At 42.5% G+C, this 19,368-nt stretch overlaps 1 protein-coding gene across 2 annotated transcripts in view; it reads left to right on the top strand.

The window, feature by feature from the left end:
• The window catches only part of Znf609 (zinc finger protein 609), a 146,968-nt gene that overhangs the window by 113,733 nt on the left and 13,867 nt on the right, over positions 1-19,368 (top strand). For both annotated transcript variants that reach the window (XR_007831828.1, XM_051156650.1), the window contains exon 4: positions 18,615-18,702. Coding sequence is in view for 1 of the 2 variants with exons in the window: in XM_051156650.1 (XP_051012607.1) it covers positions 18,615-18,702 (88 nt within the window). In the remaining variant the exon portion in view is untranslated. The remainder of the gene's footprint in view (positions 1-18,614; positions 18,703-19,368) is intronic.

Genomic DNA, 19,368 nt, shown 5'->3' with positions numbered 1-19,368 from the left:
TGTTTCGTTTTTCGAGATAGGCTTTTTCTGTGTAGCCTTGGCTGTCCTGGACTCACTCTGTAGACCAGGCTGGCCTCAAACTCACATTGATCCACCTGCCTCTGTCTCCGAGTGCTGGGATTAAGGATGTGCTCCACCACGCCCAGCCTTTATTTTGTTTTTGAGACAGGGTCTCACTGTGGCCTATGCTAGCTTGGAATTTAATATGAAGTGGGGCTGGCCTCTTAATTTTTGGATGACTATCCTGCCCTAGCCTTTTTACTTCTACTTTTAATATTTTTTAATTAATTGTTATTGTAAGTGTGCATGGTATGAGTCTGGGGCAGATGAGTCATATGTATGCCAGGGCACATTCATGGAGGCTAGAGAGCAACTTTGTGAGGTAGATTTTCTCCTTTCACCTTTATATGGATTCCAGGGATCAAAGTCAGATCTGCAGGTGTTTGGCAGCAAATACCTTTATCCTCAGAGCCATCTTGCTGGCTCTACTTTAATATTTTAGTACCAAAGTTTTCCCATTTTGTCTTGAGTTTAAGGCTGAGCTAGTGTTTTCCTCCATTCCTTCCTTTCATTCTAAAGGGAAAAGAATTGATCTGGAATGATACATCGTATTATTCTTTGCTTAGTGGCCACCTGGGAGAGTCTTTTATGTGAATTAACACTTAGCACAAATTTCTTTTAAGAAATAAGATTTCTAGCCAGGTGGTAGTGGGTACACCTTTAATCCTAGCACTCGGGAGGCAAAGGCAGGAGGATCTCTGTGAATTTGAGAGCAGCCTGGTGTACAGAGCAAGTTACAGCGTAGCCAAGGCTACACAGAGAAGCCATTTCTTGGAGAAAAAGAAAAACAGAAATACGATTTCCTCAAGATCTGGAGTCTTGAATCCGTCTTCCTGTTAATCATAAGAACTACATACAGATACTTTAAAAAGACTTCCAGGCCTCTAGGCTTTCTTGTGCACCTGACTTTGTACAAAGGAAAAAAGAGAAGATTAAGTATTGCCTATAGTGTTTTCTTCTTTTGAGAGAGTTCTTGCTGTGTAATCCAGACTGACCTAGGGGGAAGGAGGGAGGGAGGCAGTGTAGTTTTGAGACAGTGTCTCGTGTAGTCTAGAATGACCTTGAGCTTCCTGACCCTCCTGCCTCTACACCACAGGGCAGAGATCACAGGCCTTCATCACTGTGCCTGGCTCTGGCCTGGGGCTCCTAACTCTCCCTCCCCTGCCTCCATGCCCAGCTATCTAGAATGATTTCTTTGCACCTGGTACTTTCAAGACAGCAAGGCTAACTTTAGATGAGATTGCCAGAAGGTGCTCTGTGTTGTCCTTTGTTGGACAGCAATACTAAGGCAGAAGTGTTGTGCTTCACTGTGCTGTGTGTGCTTTACACAAGAACTGGTGGCATGGTGAAAGGAGCACTAGAGTGAAAGTTTAGAGAGAGCTGTGCTTCGTCCATTGTTGTTGTGGCCCTTGACTTTTTATTAGTTACTTATCTCATAGCTGTGGCCAAATAATGAGAAGCAACCTAATGGTGAAGGAATTTTTTTTTTTTTTTAATGGAGGGCATGAGCTGGAGAGATGGCTCAGTGGTTAAGAGCACTGTCTCTATTCTTCGAGAGGTCCTGAGTTCAATTCTCAGCACCCACATGGTGGCTCACAACCATCTGTAATGGAATCTGACTGCCTCTTCTAGTGTGCATGAAAACAGATCACTCATATACATAAAATAAATAAATAAATCTTTTTAAAAAATTGAATGAAAACTAGACATGAATGGTGCGTATGCTGTGGTCCAGCACTGGGAAGCTGAGAAAGAAAGAGCGGCAAATATAAGGCCAGCTTGAACTGCTAAATTAACATAAGTAAAATTTGATTCTAACAGCTGTATATAGCTAATGGCTTTCAGTTTTGGAGTATATGTGCGTGTGTGCACATGTGGAAGCATGCTTTCACTAAAAAGAAAGAATGTCAAGTAGACTGGCAAGGTGGCTCAGCACGATTAAGCATGGCCACGTCAGCTCAGCTCCCAGGTCCCACAGTGCAAGGAGAGATCCAAAGCCCGAACTTTGCCCTCTGACCTCCACCTGTACTGTGTAGCTTGCACCCATCCATGCCCACCTACACACAATAAGAATAAGATTAAATTTCTTAGTGACGATAAAGGTCACCAAAGCACAATGTCTGTTCTCTGGGATATGAAAATAAAGCTTTTTCTTTTCAAAAGAAAAAAAATTAAATTTCTTTTTTCTTTTTTTAAGAAAGAACAGTGATTTTGTGAGCAAATAGTGAGGGCTAGTAAATAACTAACATCTATACAGGCCCAGGGCAATTTATGTACTGTGGCTTCTGTTAGGCAAGCACTTACTTGGCCCTGCCTCAGATTGTCTGGTTGAGCCTTGTTCTTTGGTCTGTGAGTTCGCCTTTTCTCTATTGAGCAGTGGTTTACCATGAAGTTTAGCTTACTTTGTAATTCCACTAAGAACTTGCCCAGTGTTTCTCCATGCTTATTTGCTTACAGACTTACTGTGGGTCTTCATCTGTCTCAAACAGAACTCTTCTTTTAAGAAAAAGGTGAACCAGGCACAAGTCCTGCCTATAATCCCAGCACAAAGGAGGCAGAGTCAGGCAGATCTCTGTGAGTTTGAGACCAGCCTGGTCTACAAAGCCAGTCCAGGACAGCCAGGGGTATACAGAGAAACCCTGTTACCAAAAAAAAAAAAAAAAAAAAAAAAAAAAAAGCATACAGAATTTTCAATATTTATACTGGAAAAATTGTACTTAGCTACTGGTTTTTCTTACATGCTACAACTAATGGTCTTTTCCTTCCAGTCTTGCTTCAGACAGCACTCACCTGGAGAGAGGTGGTGTGTCTTTCTCCACTACTTAGACAATTGTCTACTAGGCAGACCCGTGAAAGCCTAGTAGCCATTGTCTGGTACCACAAGCCTTCATAGCAACAGACCACTACATGGCAACAGCAGCCACACAAAGGAAACATTAGGGAAATCAATACCTTTCTCCCACCAAAAAATGGCAGCCGACACACTGTTCCCATCAAGCGGCTTCCTCCAGGGTGCTTAGGGCATGGTGTGTTTCTGTACCCTAGTGGAGTATGCTATCTGTCCACTGTCATATAGTTAAATCCTGAAGCCCTAAGGGAAAATTTGAGTAATAGGCTCTTTTGAGTTTCATTTTATGAATTGCAAAATAGACTACTAATCTTCAAGGGAGAGAGACATGTTCTTTTAGAATACTCTAGCCCACCTCTTCTCACCCCCGCGCCACAGGCACACACCAGCAGAGTACAGGGAGGCCTTGCATGTGGCCAGGCTGTGGACTTTCAAGTAGGTAGAGTTATTTTGAAAGAAAACTCACCTCAGGTCATGTGGAACACAGGCCTATTTTGTACTACTGTTATCCTTTACAAGTCATTTAGTTGCTGAAGCGTAAGTGTCCAGGGGAGTAAAGCCTGGCCCATGAATACAGTTCTGATGTGACCTGGGACTGAGCACTAGCTAGGCCTTACTTAGGACGAAAGTCAGAGCTGCAGTGTTTCCTTGCTCTGTTGATGAGCTCATTTTACTAGTCTGTGCTCTGCTTTCCTCCTTTGTAAAGAGAGATGGTGGACTGCATGGTCTGTGTACTCCTTGCAGCCCCTCATGTTCATGCGTCTGGGATCACTTGTGTGGGACAGAGGAGGGGATAGTCCGTATCAAGTTTTTTGTGATGAGCTCCAGCCGTGGACACCTTTGGTCTCAGTACTTACACTGCCAAAGACAGGTCTTGGCCCTTCCCCACTTACAAAACTGATGTAGAAGTGATAGGCAGAAGCGATCGGCAAACTTGGCAACTAACCCTTTCTCCCAGGGCAGCAGTTTGAAACCAGTTCAGGCAGAGCTTTGCTCCCAGGCTGCTGCTACATGTCGTAAGGCTGTTCCTGCTTCTTAGTGGGGTGGGGAGGTGAGAGTGATTCAGTCCTCCCCTCCTTCCCCTCTTTTCCACCTCCTCCTGCCTCTCCCTCATCTGCTCTCCCTTTCCTCCTTTCCCCCCTGTTCCAAAACAAGAGGCACTTCTCTAACCCTCCGATACCTCATTCTTCCTTTCCCTTAGGCTTTACAGAACAAAGAAGTCACAGGGCATCAACTTTATAATGCAGGTAGCTGGAGATAATTTCCCCAGGATAGGGTGGATAAGGAGCTGATTCCTCCTGGCATGAGACAACATTGCTAAATGCCTCATGATATGTCTGCCAAAGCTCAGGCTTTGTTAGGGCCATTCAGGCTTCTCTGCTTCTGAGTTAAATTATAGTGAGGAACCACCCCCATGTATTTTCATACGGGGCAAGATTAGGAAAACATGAAAAGTGTGTCATTTTTAGGTCTTGTTAATTGCTTAAGGAATTTCGTTTAATCCACTGTCCCAGTGCTGACTCATGCCAGGTCCTTTACTTCTTTCAGTTGTTGTCTTCATGGCCTTCTCCATAGCAACAAGCCACAGGACACAAGGGCTATTAGCAGGACTCCTGCTGTCCCCCACCCAGGTTGTTCTCTATTTTCTTTTTAAGATATCTTTTAAAAGACTATGGAGTAATTTTCTGCTTCCATTGAGCTCCTAGTCAAATGTAGCGTTTAACCCTAAAGTAACTGAGGGAATTGCTTTCTCAGTTCCCTTACCTCTCAGGAATTCACCCATCATTTAGCTCTAAAGTAGTGCATTTATCATTTACCAAGTTTCCCTGTTTTCTTTCTAGGGGTTAGCTCTCTCCTTAGAATTACATTTTGAATCTCTTGAATCAAATATCAATGTGGATAAAGAATGGATAGAAAAAAAGGAACAAAACAAAATCAAACCTTCCCTTTTCCCGCCATGTGCTGTTGCATCAGGTGCTAGGCTGCTCTGCTGCTGGCCTGCTGAAGGGCAGAAGTGGTCCATGTCTCACCAGATCTATCAGTGCCTCTGTAATGCTCCTCACTAGTACACACAAGTCTCATTGAACAGTGATATGTACATGAACCATGTGTATACAGATCATTGAACTTGTAAGATGAATATACTCCATGTTACTGGATGAAGAAACAGCATTATCAGAAAACCTCATGGTTCCTCCCATCAATCTAACTGCTAATGTCATAGGTTAGTGCTACCCATTCTGAAGTTTATATGCAAAAAAATCTATACTTTCTGATGTTGAGCCGCTCAACATTATGCCAGTGAGATTCAACCACGTCGCATGTACTTAGTTAATTTTTAAGACAGGGTCTCACTGTGTAACCCTGGCTGGCCTGGAATTCACAGAGATCTACCTGCTTCTGCCTGTTGAGTCCTGGGTTTAAAGGTATGCTCCACCACACCTGACCTGTAATTAACCTTTTTTTCTTTTCATTGTTTGGTTATGTGAATTGTTTGTGAATACACATACACATATGTGTATGTCAATAAACTTATTCTGCTATTGGTGAGCATTTTGAGTTATTTTTAGTTTGGATCTGTAATATAAAAATGTTGGTATGGCACTGGAGAGATGGCTCAGAGGTTAAGAGCACTGTCTGCTCTTCCCAAGGTCCTGAGTTCAATTTCCAGCAACTACATGGTGGCTCACAACCATCTACAATGAGATCTGGTGCCCTCTTCTGGGGGCCAGGCACACAGGCAGGCAGAGCATTGTATATATGATAAATAAATAAAAATCTTAAAAACATTAGTATGAAAATTCTTATATACATGTCTTTAAGGGAATATATGTACATATTCCTAGCTGTATATACCTACCAATAGAATTCCTGGGTCAGAACGTATATATATAATTAACTATAATGTGTATTTCCACAAATAGTAATTTAGTTTACATCCTACTTTTGTTGGTTTGGTTTGGTTTGAGACAGGGTTTCTCTGTGTAGCCCTGGCTGTCCTGGAACTCATTCTGTAGACTCGGCTAGCCTCGAACTCACAGAGATCTGCGTGCCTCTGCCTCCCGAGTGCTTTTAGTTTGCTAGAGTGGTGATCTACATCCTAGCCAGCACTTGGTTTTGCCCTTTTCCTTTAACCCTTGTCATTTGAATCCTTCTAGTTAGTATATTGTGGCTTCTCATGGTGTTAATTTGCATCTCCCAGAAGAAGAATAAAATCTAATGTCTTGCCTTGTGTTTATTGACGTGTGTAAATCTTCCATGATAATTCTCTTAAGTCTTTGTCAGTTTTGGCTTAGGTTGTATGTCTTTTTATTGATTACAGTTTGTATATACTGGTTGTGAGTCCTCTGTCAGACATGTGTTATAAAATCTATATCATGCCTTTTCTTTAATGTTAATCTTTTCACGCATATAAACTTCATTTTTACAAAATCTAGTTTGTCTTTGTTTTGCTTTTGTTGTTAGTGTTTTTTTGTGTGTCCTGTTTAACAGGTTTGCCTATTCTAAAATAATATTGTAAGTTTCCTCTGAGGACCTTGGGTTTTGTAATTGGTTTTCTATTTAGGGTTTAAATTGAGAGTCAAGGTTGTTTTTTTAATCTTGTGAATACATAATTGGTTCAACACCTCATAGAAAACACCACTATCCCCCACTGCACAGAGGAGTCCCGTTTGGGGAGATGCTGGGAAGCTGTTTCTGAGCTCTCTTCATTGTGTCCATTGTATTATTCATTCTTCCATAAATACTGCATGGCATAGCTAACCCCTTTGTAAGTCTTGGCACCTAGTATAAGTCCTCTCTCTGGCTCGGTTGTACTCTGTTAAAATGGCCGCCTTGCCTGTGCCCTCTCCCAGCCATGTGCTGTTGCATCAGATGCTAGACTGTTCTGCTGCTGGCCTGCATTGTGCATTTCCACATAAATGTTAGGATCATCTTGTAGCTTTTTAATGAAAAAAGCCTGCTGTGACTTTGATTGGGATTACATTGAATCCACAGATTAGTTTGGAAAAGATTCAAGGTTTTATCCTTCTACTTAGTTACTGAAGCTGGGTTGAGATCAGAGCAAGTCACTGATAGCACTTGGGCCCCTTGCTTAGAGCATGTGTTAGACACCAGGCTCTTCCCGCCACCCCCGTGTTCTGAACCAGCAGGTCAGGGTGGTGGACGTGTCTGCTGTGCAGGTGCCCTCCACAGGGACTGTTTCCTGCCGTCACCACTACTCTCCACCTACTGTGACCTGGACTTCAGTCTAGCAACTACAATTTAATGAGGCCGAGTTAAGGTAAAGTGAGACTGACTTAACTGACACTGGATCTGCCTTTGAGGCTATATTAGTTTCCTAGTACTTTTGAAACAAACCAATAAAAACTGGCTGGCTCAGAACAACAGTGAGTTCTGCTCTCCATTCTGGAGGTTAGAAATCTGAAAGTGGCCGGGCGTGGTGGCGCAGGCCTTTAATCCCAGCACTCAGGAGGCAGAGGCAGATGGATCGATGTGAGTTCGAGGCCAGCCTGATGATCTACAAAGCAAGTCCAGGACAGCCAAGGCTACACAGAGAAACTCAAAAAACCAAGGGGGGGAAAAAAAAAAGAAATCTGAAAGTGTTTTTAGGGCCTCTTCTCTCTCACAGTTGTTCATCATAGAAACTTTCCTTGTTTCTAGTGTTCCTGACCATCCACGATGTTCCTTGGTCTTTAAGAGTTATCACTCATTTGCACTCTGTCTAGAGTCCCCTATTTGTAAGACTACTAGTAATAGCAGTAGTGGTGTCCTGCTGACCTTCTAGCATTGCCTGTTAGGAGCAGGACGTGTAGATGTTTAAAGTCAGCCTCAGCTAAATAGTGAATTCAGAGCCAACGTGGACTGTATGAGCTGTCTCAGAACAACAGAGATGCTATTTTGCGGTACCTTGGATTTGAGTATGTGTTTAGGAGGAAGTGCAGTGTAGTCCATAACAGTCACAGTTTGCAGAAAGGAAGGATGTCTAGGAAAGGTACCTCCTCCTCCCATGGATACTTGGCGGGGTCCTTCATCCTTCTGTGTGTAATCTGGAGAGCCATGGTTTCCCAAGGCCCTAGGACCATGACTGCCTTTCTCTCTGAACACTGCTGTTCCCTTCCTTGTCACTGAATGTCAGCTTCAGTTCTACTCTCTTAGCCTGAAACTGCCACGCAGAGGCCACAGAAAGAGACATAGGTTTCAGAGGGTGGTTCAGCCTCTAGCTAAAAAAGACAGAAAGGAAAGGTGTCTCAAGAAAACCAGCCCAGCTATGCTGTCACCTTGGGCCCTCCTGCTAGATGATAAAACAGTAAAGCTCTGGACAATATGATTCCATCTCAACCCCAGGCAAGTATTTCCTCAAAGCAGTACTCTAGGGATTTTCAGAGAAAGATTCTAGCTGATAGGATGGCCTCCAGCCATGGCTACAGTATGTTTATGCCTCAGCAAGAGAAAAGGGAGGACATGGGGAGTAAGGGTGTGTGATCTGATCCGAGAAGCATGTCTGCAAAATATCCCAGTGGGTGAACTTTCAGATAAAAGGAAGAACCCTCTCAGATCTTCAGCCTCCTTCCAGGGGCTCCCCACCCCTCTCCACAGTGAGGAGGGTTTACATCTCGAGTGCTGTGCTTGGACCTCCCCCAACAGCTCTTTCCCTGCTCCTGACCTTCTCCAGCCTCAGATGCTCAAGGGAAGATAGCAGTGAGTGCTGAATGTTTGGGGGTTTTCTTTACCTTATCCCAATTGAGAAGATTCCAGAAAATAAGGGCTAAGGGGTTTTATTTTCTGTCAACTGTAGATTTGAAGGTAAGCTATGTTAAAGACACCATATTCTGTAGCAGTATTCCCAGATTTCCCTGTGTATTTAAATATAAGGGCAGGGGTTTTTAAATACTGATATAAGGTTTACTCAGTTTGCTTAAGTTGGTTTAAACAAGGGTAAGATCGGGTGTTGTTACTGTTTAAGATCTTCACAGTGTTTTCACTATGCAGAAAAACTTCGTTACTCACCCTCCATAGGGTTGAAACATTGTGAGTTCAAGGCCAGCCTGGTCTACAAAGCAAATCCAGGACAGCCAAGGCTACACAGAGAAACCCTGTCAACCCCCCCCCCTAAAAAAAAGCATGGTGAGGCTGGGTGGTGGAGCACACCTTTAATCTAGCACTTGAGAGGCAGAAACAGGCTGACCTCTGTGACTTCAAGGACAGCCAAGGCTACACAGAGAGACCCTGTCTCGAAAAAAATGTAGATTGACTGGGAAACAGACAGGCATGTAGATATATAGAGCAAGCATGGTGGCTCAAAAAACAAGGCAGATGGCTTCTGAGGAGCAATACCCAAGATTGTCGTTTGGCCTCCATCCACATGTACACATACACATGAACATACATGTAAGGAAAGATTAATAAATCTTGCTGAACTTATACATAAGGAATTCATAGTAGGATTAAAAAAACATATCTAATAATTTGGTTGCAGTAGACAAATTTGAAACTAGAGTTTTAAAAAAGTATAGTTTCAGATAAGTGTGCCAGGGGTTCCAAAATGGTGGGTGTTGGTTGCTTTTGTTCAAAACTCTTCATTTCTGAAGGCTACTCTCATGACTTTCTGGCTGTATTTACTCTTTCTTTACATCTTTTGTTTGAACTCTTGTTCTGGGAAATGATGCTCAGAAGTCTGTGCAGTCTCACCCGGTCACCTCTAATGTCAGCACTGAAAATGTTGAGGCAGGAAAGTTGTCAAAAACTCTAAGCTAGCCAGGAGAACAAAGTGAATTCCAGCTACCGCCTGTGACAGAGTACGACCCTGTCACAAAAGGGAAAGAATGGGGAGGGAAGAGAATGAATGCAGTCGTAAGTTCGTATGTTCTCTAATCACATATCAAAGTTAAATGTTAGATTAAAACAGACCAGCAATAGGCTGGGTGTGGTGGCGCATGTCTTTAATCCCAGCACTCAGGAGGCAGAAGCAGGCAGATTACCGTGAGTTCGAAACCAGCCTGGTCTACAAAGCAAGTCCAGGATGGCCAATATAACATAGAGAAACCCTGTCTCAAAAAACAAAAAACAAAAACAAACAAACAAAAAACATACCAGCAATAGTTATGGAAAGTTAAGCTATTCCTACATTCCTCCCTTGGGGGGCCTTTGCAGTAGTGGTACCCTGAGTCTCGTATCCACAGCACTCTTTGCTCCAAGCCAAGGCAAGGCTGTGGCTCTGGGTTCCAGGGAACTATGGGTGATGTCTTTCTCTCCCTTGTCACTGGTATTGACTAGGAGTTTTTGTCAGGCTGCCTTCTCCTTTTCCTCGCCTCATCTCTTGACATTGGCAAACATAGGCTGCCAACTCTTCTTTCAAAAGAAATTGGAGAGGCTAGAAAGGTGGCAGCCTTTCCATTTGACCCGGGTCCACTTCCTAACAACCACATGGCAATTCACAACCTTTAGATCCCAAGGATCTGACACACACACACCCCTTTCTGGTCTCCAAGAGCACCAGGCACACATGTGATGCACAGACATATTTGTAAGCAAAACATCCATACACATAAAAAAAAAAAAAAAAAAAAAAAGTAAAAGAGAGGCCTGGAGAGATGGCTCAGAGGTTAAGAACACTAGCTGTTCTTCCAAAAGTCCTGAGTTTAATTACCAGCAACAACATGGTGGCGCACTGTAATGAGATCTGGTGCCCTCCTCTGGCATGCAGGTAGGTGTATGTGCAGGTAAAACACTATATATAATAAATCAATCTTGTAAAAAGAATTTAAGAAATTGAAACACCATAGACCTTGTAAATAGGGTTTTGCTGATTCTGTTGTGGCTAGAAGGATCTCCATTATAAGAAGTATAGGAGAAGAGAGTGTATTTTACTAGAAAAGCAAAACTGACAGCTTTATAACCTCGAGAGAACAAGAGTACACTAGATGATAATTTGGTGCCTTTGTAGAGTATGTCAGCAACAAGAATCAGTGCTCAGGCCTAGCCTAGCACTTAAAAAAGTAAAAATAGGGCTGGAGAGATGGCTCAAAGGTTAGGAGTGCTAGTTGCTCTTCCAGAGGTTCTGAGTTCAGTTCCAGGCAACCGCATGGTGGCTCACAACCATCTGTAATGAGATCTGGTTCTGCAGGCATACACACAGGGAGAACACTGAATATATAATAAATAAATCTTTTTTTTTTTTAAGTAAAAATAAAAAAACTGAGTGTCATAGCTCTCACCTGTTCTCCTATCCTTCATGAGGCTAAGGCAGGAAGATTGTCATGAGTTTAAAGCCATCCCATGCTACAAAGTGAGACGTGTCTCAAAAAAAAAATTAAATAAATGAGTCAACCAGAAATGATCACTATTCCATACACATGCCCCCCCCCTTTTTTTAATAGATTGAGGATCTCTTCCTCTACATTTTGAGGTTTTGGTTGGTTGGTTGGTTTTTCAAGACAGGGTTTCTCTGTGTAACCTTAGCTGTCCTAGACTCTTTGTAGACCAGACTGGCCTCGAACTCACAGTGATCCACCTGCCTCTGCCTCCTGAGTGCTGGGATTAAAGGCGTGCGCCACCGTGCCTAGCGAGGTATTTATTTATTTAGAGGAATATACCATTAAAATTTCTCATAAGGTTAAATAATCTCTTAAAACATTTTAAGTAACCACATAGCACTCCATGTTAAGGATTTATCATGATTGGCTTAGTTATTATATTTTTTTCTTTATTTAAATATAACCTTTACAATTTTCTACCACTTCAAAATTTGAACTTTATGTCGTCATTCCCTTTAAAGACAGGGTCTCATGATTCGCAGGTTGGCCTTGAACTCATTATGTAACTGAAGCTGATATTGAGCATCAAACCCAAGGCCATGGAGGCTGGAGAGATGGCTTAGAGGTTAAGAGCACTGACTAATCTTCCAGAGGTCCTGAGTTCAATTCCCAGCAACCACATGGTGGCTCACAACCATCTATAATGAGGGCTGGTGTCTTCTTCTGGTGTGCATGTATGTGTGCAGGCAGAATATAATAAATAAATCTTTAAAAAAAAAAAAAAAAAAACCAAGGACTCATGCTTGCTAAGGACGCATCCTCCTAACTGAGCAGCTCCACCCTTTGCCATCAACCGGCACCAAACAAAGGAAACACACAGTGTGTTTTACAATAATAACTTTATAGCTTTGACCTTCGGAGTTTCTTTTCCCTACTTCTCTTTCCCTCTTTCTGTCCTATGTTGCTTTTTACTTCGGTGGCTTTTTTTTTTTTTTTTTATTTCTGTGTGTTCTGCTCTTGTAGCCTTGCCTTTACCATCTGTGTGCAGCCTTATTACTGCTGTTTTCTTTTCTGGTAGAGAGCAGTCAAACATAAAATCAATAACCTGCTTCTCAGCCAAAACTAAACCCATGGGCATTGATGTCTTTCACACTCGTCCACAACTGTAGTCCACAGAATGAATGTGCAGTATTCGAAACCAAGAAGTAATGGACTCCTGCGAGCTGAGAAGTATGTTTTACTTGTAGCAGCACAGTTACAAATGCAGCATAGTAGTTTAGAGCCATGCTGATTTGGGTTTGGTCTGGACTGATCAGGCAGCATTTAAATTACGTCTTGTTTTGTTTGAGACAGGGTCTTATGTAGACCAGGCTGTCCTCAGTGACTTGCTATATAGGCAAGAATAACCTGAAATTCCTAATCTTTCTACCTTTATGTCCCAAGTACTTAGATTATAGACAGGCCACTAAACTTGGCCATCTGTGCATCTTACTTATAAATTATACGAACTGGAATGGATTGCTCTGAGCTCCTGTTTCCCCGTCTATAAGGTGGAAATAATAGTACTATGGGGGTGGTTAAGATTAAATGTGAGGTAACAGAGAAAATACTCAGGCATAATTAACAGTGTCCTGTCTGGAACTCTGCATACATACTTTGTGTATCAATGGGCTTAGAGAACACCTCCCATAACTTCAATGGTTATTATACTGGGATCTGAATCTTGAGTAGACATAAAATTAGCTTCATTGCTACTCCATAACTATAATTTTGCTACTGTTATGGATCATAATATAAATATTTGATTGCAGGATAGCTGATAAGGAAGTCATTCAACACCCCCCTCACACACACAGATTGAGAATTGTTTATCATCAGACATAAATATAAGTCAAGAACTTGAACAGTAGGTCTGGAGAGATGGTTCAGCAGTTAAAAGTATATATTATTTTTGCACAGGACCTGAATTTGGTTCACAGCACCCAAGTCAAGCATCTCATAACTCTAGCTCCAGGGACTCTGATACTGTCTCCTAGCCTCCTCGGCACCTGCACTCACATGCACAAACCCACATAAGTAAATTATAAAAGTAATTTTTTTATTTAGACCAAGTGTCTCTGTGTAGCCTTGGCTGGCCTCAAATTTGTTTTGTAGAGCAGGCTGGCCTTGAATTTACCAAGATCCCACTGCCTCTGCCTCCCAAGTCCTGGGATTAAAGGCGTGCGGCACTACGCCTGCCCTCCTCCTTTTTTGTTCCCCCCAGTCATAATATAAGGCACAGTCAGTTTACATTTTTTCTGTCATTATTCCATACTACCTACAGTACTGCTAGTTAGTACCGAGAGTGCCTTATGGGGTCTCCCTGACTGGGCACAAGTCCTGTGAACTATTTGGAAATTTGGGCCATTTCCAGCATAATTGAGGTGAGAGTAGCTACAATAAGGTACATACAACAATTATTTCATTTTAATCCTGTGTTTTAAAAATTATTACCAGCCTTGTTGGGCATGGAGGCACATGCATTAGTCCCAACATGTAGAAGACAGAGAGAGGCAGATCTCTGAGAGTTAGAGGCCAGTCTTATCTACATAATGAGTTCCAGTACAGATGAGGCTACTTTGTGTAAAGTATTATTTAAAAATTTAAAAAATTTTTAAAAGAGACGATGTCACTAAGAAAGCAAATGGTGGTGCAAACCGTAATCCCAGCTGCTTCAGAATCTAAGACAGGAAAAGCATGAGTTTGAGACCTGTCTGGGATAAAGAGAGAGACCCTGTCTCAAAAATAAAAGCAACACATATGACTAGTCCTTGAAGAGCCCTTTCACCTGGGCAGCTTCTGGTGTGCATGTGTACATGCGGATAGAACACTCATACATAAAATAAATAAAATGATGATAGATAGATAGATAGATAGATAGATAGATAGATAGATAGATAGTCCATTTCCTTAAGAAGCCAGAGTCCTAAAAAGGGATACAAATCCTATCCTTTTTTCCTTTTAAATACCCCCTTGCAGGATCATAGGCAAAAAGAGAGGTAAATAGGGAGTCTAAGAAAATAATTTGAAGCCGGGCATGGTGTATACAGAGGCAGGCGATCTCTGAGTTTGAAGCCAGCCTGGTCTACAAAGCGAGTCCAGGCCAACCAAGGTTACACAGAAAAACCCTGTCTTAAAAGAAAAGGAAAAGGAAATAAAGTAGTTTGAAAAGACTAAGAATTTGTTAAAGATAGCTATGTCATGCCTAGAATCAGAAAGATCTGACTTCTGTTAGTCTTTAAATAAATTACCCTTTTGTGCTTTTAAGATTTTGTTAAGATTTATTTATTATGTATACAGTAATCTGCCTGCATGTACACCTACACACCAAAAGAGAGCACCAGATCTCACTACAGATGGTTGTGAGCCACCATGTGGTTGCTGGGAATTGAACTCTTGAAGAGTTGAAGAGCAGCCAGTGCTCTTAACCTCTGAGCCATCTCTCCAGCCTCCTTTTTGGACTTTGATTTCAGATTTCGTTTCTGTTTTGTTTTAGGCAGAGTCTCCCCTAATGGAGAATGACCTTGACATTTTTCTTATTATATTTTTATTTATTATGTCTGTGTATATGCCACAGAATAGTTGTAGAAGTCATAGGACAATTTGAAGGAGTTGGTTTTTCTTTGTCCACCGTGTGCGTCCTAGGGATTGAACTCAGGGATTCTCAGGCTTGGCATCGAGTGCCTTTACTCACTTAGCCATCTCATTGGCCCAGGCTGCTACTACTTTTTTGAGGTTGGGGAGCTCAGGAAGATGGGGGTCTCTCTACAGAGCCCTGGATGTCCTGAAACTCACAGAGCTCCTTTTGTCTCTGTCTCTCAAGTGCTGAGATTAAAGGCGCACACTACCATACCCAGCTGTCTCTTTGTGGGTTTTTGGTTTGGGTTGGGTTTTTTGGTTTTTCAAGACACTTTTTCTCTGTGTATCCCTGGCTGTACTGGACTTACTTTGTATACCAGGCTGGCCTCCAACTCACACCAATCCCCCTGCCTATCTACCACCCAAGTGCTGGGATTACAGGTGTATGCCACCATTCCTGCCTCTGTGTGGTTTTGGTTTTTGGTTTTTTACATTTTTGGTTATTGTGACACATGCGTCTAATTTCTGCACCTAGAAGTAGAGGCAGGATGTGTGTGTGTGTGTGTGTGTGTGTGTGTGTGTGTGTGTGTGTGTGTGTGTGTGTGTACACAAAGTTATCCTTCACTAACTTGGTTATATAATGAGCAAGTTTGAGTTTTTAAACCCTCTCTCAAAGACAAAACAAAACTGTTAACTCAGAAGACATAAACAGTTAATAAACGTAACAACACAAGTGTAAATAATTTGTCCAGATTGTTAACTGCCATCAGTATATGACTTGCTGAGGAAACATCTGATTCATGTTAAAGAGACTTTACTCCATGATATTAAAATTACGATTAAAGAGAATAGTAGGGGCACAGCTGTTTAGCTCTTGCTGCTCTTGCGGAGGACCTGAACTGGGTCCCCAGCACCTAAGTGTCACATCATGCATGCGATACAGTGCTGAGGGATATGTAAATGAGGACAGTCTTTCTGAAACAATCTGGCAGTATTTTTCCAAATTCCCAACAAAAGCATGACTAGCTATTTTACTATCTATCTTTTTTGGTTTTTTGAGACAGGGTTTCTCTGTGTTTGCGATTAAAGACATGCGCCACCTTGCCAGCTTACTTATTGGTCTTACAGATATATTTATGCTACACAAAGCTACATCATTGTTTTGTTTTTTGTTTTTGTTTTCGAGACAGGGTTTCTCTGTGTAGCCTTGGCTGTTTTGGACTTGTTTTGTAGACCAAGCTGTTCTCAAACTCACAGATATCCTCCTGCGTCTGCCTCCCAGAGTACTAGGATTTTCTCCTGGCTTGGTGTTTATTTGTAATAACAGAAAAGTGGAACAACCTAATTGTCTATTTAAATAGCAACCACTGGGGGGTGGGGTGTCACTGCAATTCTAGGGCTCAGGAGGCAGAGGAAGAGGACTGGGAATGGATGGCCAGCCTGGGTTTGATCCCTAGAACCTAGAAGTGGAACAAGAACTAACTCCCTTGGCTTATCCTCTGACCTCCAAATGCACATTTAGCACATGCAAATAACTAAATTAATGAAATGAAAGCACACACAAATAAATAAATAGGTTTTTTTAATACCCCTTTTGTCATTGTTCATTAGTCTTAAGCTCCCTGTTTAAAAACATTCAAGAATATTCCTGCAAGGTGTCTCAGTGGGTAAGGGTGCCTGCCTGAGGGTCCTGGTGGCCTGAATTTGATCCCTGAAACCGACATGATAGAATGAGAGAACTGGTTGCTGCAAATTGTCCTCTGGCCTCTCCATGTATGCTATGGTCCCCTGTCCCTCCAAATAAACATATAATGAAAAACATATATTTCTCCTTAAATAGTTCTACTGTGGCACACTGTTCCACACACTATTATCTTTCATGTGTAATATCTTTCCAGATCAGCAGTCTATCTCTATTTCTCTGTCTCTGATCATTTTTTCTTTGGAAGAACTAGAAATCATATACAAGGTTGTGTGTGTGCTGGGGAAACACTGTTCCACTAAGCTACATTTCTAGCGCACTCTCGTGCGCGCTTTCTCTCTCTCTCTCTCTCTCTCTCTCTCTCTCTCTCTCTCTCTCCCCCTCCCTCCCTCCCTCCCTTTCTCCTTCCTCCTTCCTCCTTCTCCCTCTCTCCCTCTGTAGACCAGCTGGCCTTGAAGCCTCCAGATCATCCTGCCTCCACCCTCTCATCCCCCACCAAATGTCAGAAATACAGATGTGCACTACCATGCCCAGATTTCATTGTTTGAATTTTTTATACTGCTTTTTGAATTTAGGAATATTATAGTATCACATATCACATATTCAGAAGCCCTTTTTCCCTTTTGTGGGGTAGGGAACAGGGTGTTATGTATCCTAGGCTGGCCTTGAGCTGGCTATGTAACAGGTGACTTGAACTTACATTGTTCCTAATCCCACCTTCTAAGTGCTTTGCTTATAGGTTTCTGCCACAATACCCATCTTATGTGGTGCTAGGGACTGGACCAGGGGTTTATGTGTGCTGGATAAGCACTCTGCCAAGTGAGCCACATTTCTAGCCTCCAACCTCCCTCCTTTTAAATAAAATGAACAAGATGTTTATTGTGACATTAAGAGTGAGGTTGGAGCCAGGCGTGGTAGCACATGCCTTTAATCCCAGCACTTGGGAGGCAGAAGCAGGTGGGTTGCTGTGAGTTCAAGGCCAGCCTGGTCTACAAAGTTAGTCCAGGACAGCCAAGGCTACACAGAGAAACCCTGTCTCGAAAAACCAAAAAAAAAAAAAAAAAGAGTGATGTTGGAGAAAAAGCTTGGTGGGTAAGCTTGCTGGGGCTGGAGAGATGGCTCAGTGGTTAAGAGCATTGCCTGCCCTTCCAGAGGTCCTGAGTTCAATTCCCAGCAACCACATGGTGGCTCACAACCATCTATAATGTGATCTGATATCCTCCTCTGGCCTGCAGGTATATATGCAGACAGAGCTCTGTATACATAATAATAAATAAATAAATCTTTTTAAAAAGAGAGAGAGAAAGAACATACTGCTCTTCTAGAGGACCCAAGTTCAGTGCCCAACCCCAGTATCAGGTAACTCACAGTCACCTCCAGCTCCAGGGAGATCCAACACCTATGGCTCATCAGTCACCTGCAGTCACATGTGTGCATACCTACTCATAGACACATGCCTATGCATATAACTAAAGACGATAAAAATTAGTCTTTTCAGAGTAAAAATATACTGAACAACCTAAGCTGCACACCACCACCACCAAAAAAAGGATATATACATCGTGGACTCAGTTAAAATAAATGCATTAAGCCAGGCATGATGGCACACACATATAAGCCCAGTACTGAGCAAGCAGGGGCAGAAAGATCAGGAGTTCAGAGTTATCCTTGGCCAGATAGAGTTTGAGGCTAGCCACTAAATAGCAAGACACTGTCTTATCAAACACTGGGGCGGGCATGCACAAAGCCCTGCGTTCAGTCCTGAGGACTGCGTAAGTCTGGGGGTGTTGGGTCTTGTCATCCCAACACTCAGAGGTAGTGAGTGGCTCAGAGGCTCGAGGTCGTTCCCAGCTAGAGAGCAAATTCAAGGGCAGCCTGGGATCCATGAGGCCCTGTTTCAAAGATATTTTTTAAATGCCTTGATCGGGCTATGAAGTCTTTGGACTGTTGCCTATCAGTAGGGTTCCAGAATTACGTAGGCAATTCCCATGGAACTGGCCCAGCCATGCCTGTATCGTGGGTACTACAGCACCTCCAAACTTTCACAGGAAGTCAGAGTGCTGCTCAGATAAACAATAGTCTTTGTAGTAACAGCAAATTTGTCTCATCTGTGCTTTCTTTTTCCCCCCAGGGATGTTGGTGGTAAATGTGACGTGGAGGAACAAGACGTACGTAGGGACACTTCTTGACTGCACAAGGCATGATTGGGCACCCCCAAGGTGAGCACATAGAGATCGTCTAGTTTATGTTAGTCTGAACCCTACATAATTAGTGAACTGTTGTGCCTTTATCTTACTAGAGTTGGCCCAGTTGGCCTCAAGCTCAAGCCTCCTGAGTGCTGGTATCACTACCTTGAGCCAGCACACTGGGCTATATCCATTTTCCTTCCTTCCTTCATCCCTACCTCTTTACTTCCTTCCCTCTTTCTTCCTCCTCCCTCCCTCCCTCCCTCTTTGGGACAAGGGTTCATTCCATAGCCCAGGCTATCTCAAACCCAAGGTGATCTTCCCTCTGCCTCCTAAGTGCTGGGACTATAGGTGTTTATCTGAGTCACTGTACCTGGCCTTATTTTCAAGTTGCAGTTTGATCTTTTAAGTTAACATTTCAAGCCAGCTATAGTACTATGTACCTGTAATCCCAGCTCTTTGTGGATGCAAAAGGATCACAAGTTCAAAGCCAGCTTCATCTACAGAGGAAGTTTGAGGCTAACTTAGACTACATACCTTGTTTCCAACAGCACCACAAAATTAAAATACAATAAAACCCATTAACATTTCAATGTTTTCTTATACATTATTCCTAATGTTAGTGCCCAGTGTGCTAGGGCTTGAGAGCCTAAAATATGGTGAAATGATCCAGAAATAGTAACAAATGACATCCTAGGA

The sequence above is a fragment of the Acomys russatus genome, chromosome 14 (genome assembly GCF_903995435.1).
Source record: "Acomys russatus chromosome 14, mAcoRus1.1, whole genome shotgun sequence".
Lineage (NCBI taxonomy): Eukaryota > Metazoa > Chordata > Mammalia > Rodentia > Muridae > Acomys > Acomys russatus.
Note: the sequence above shows the minus strand (reverse complement) of the source record. Positions and strands in the feature narration are given on the sequence as shown.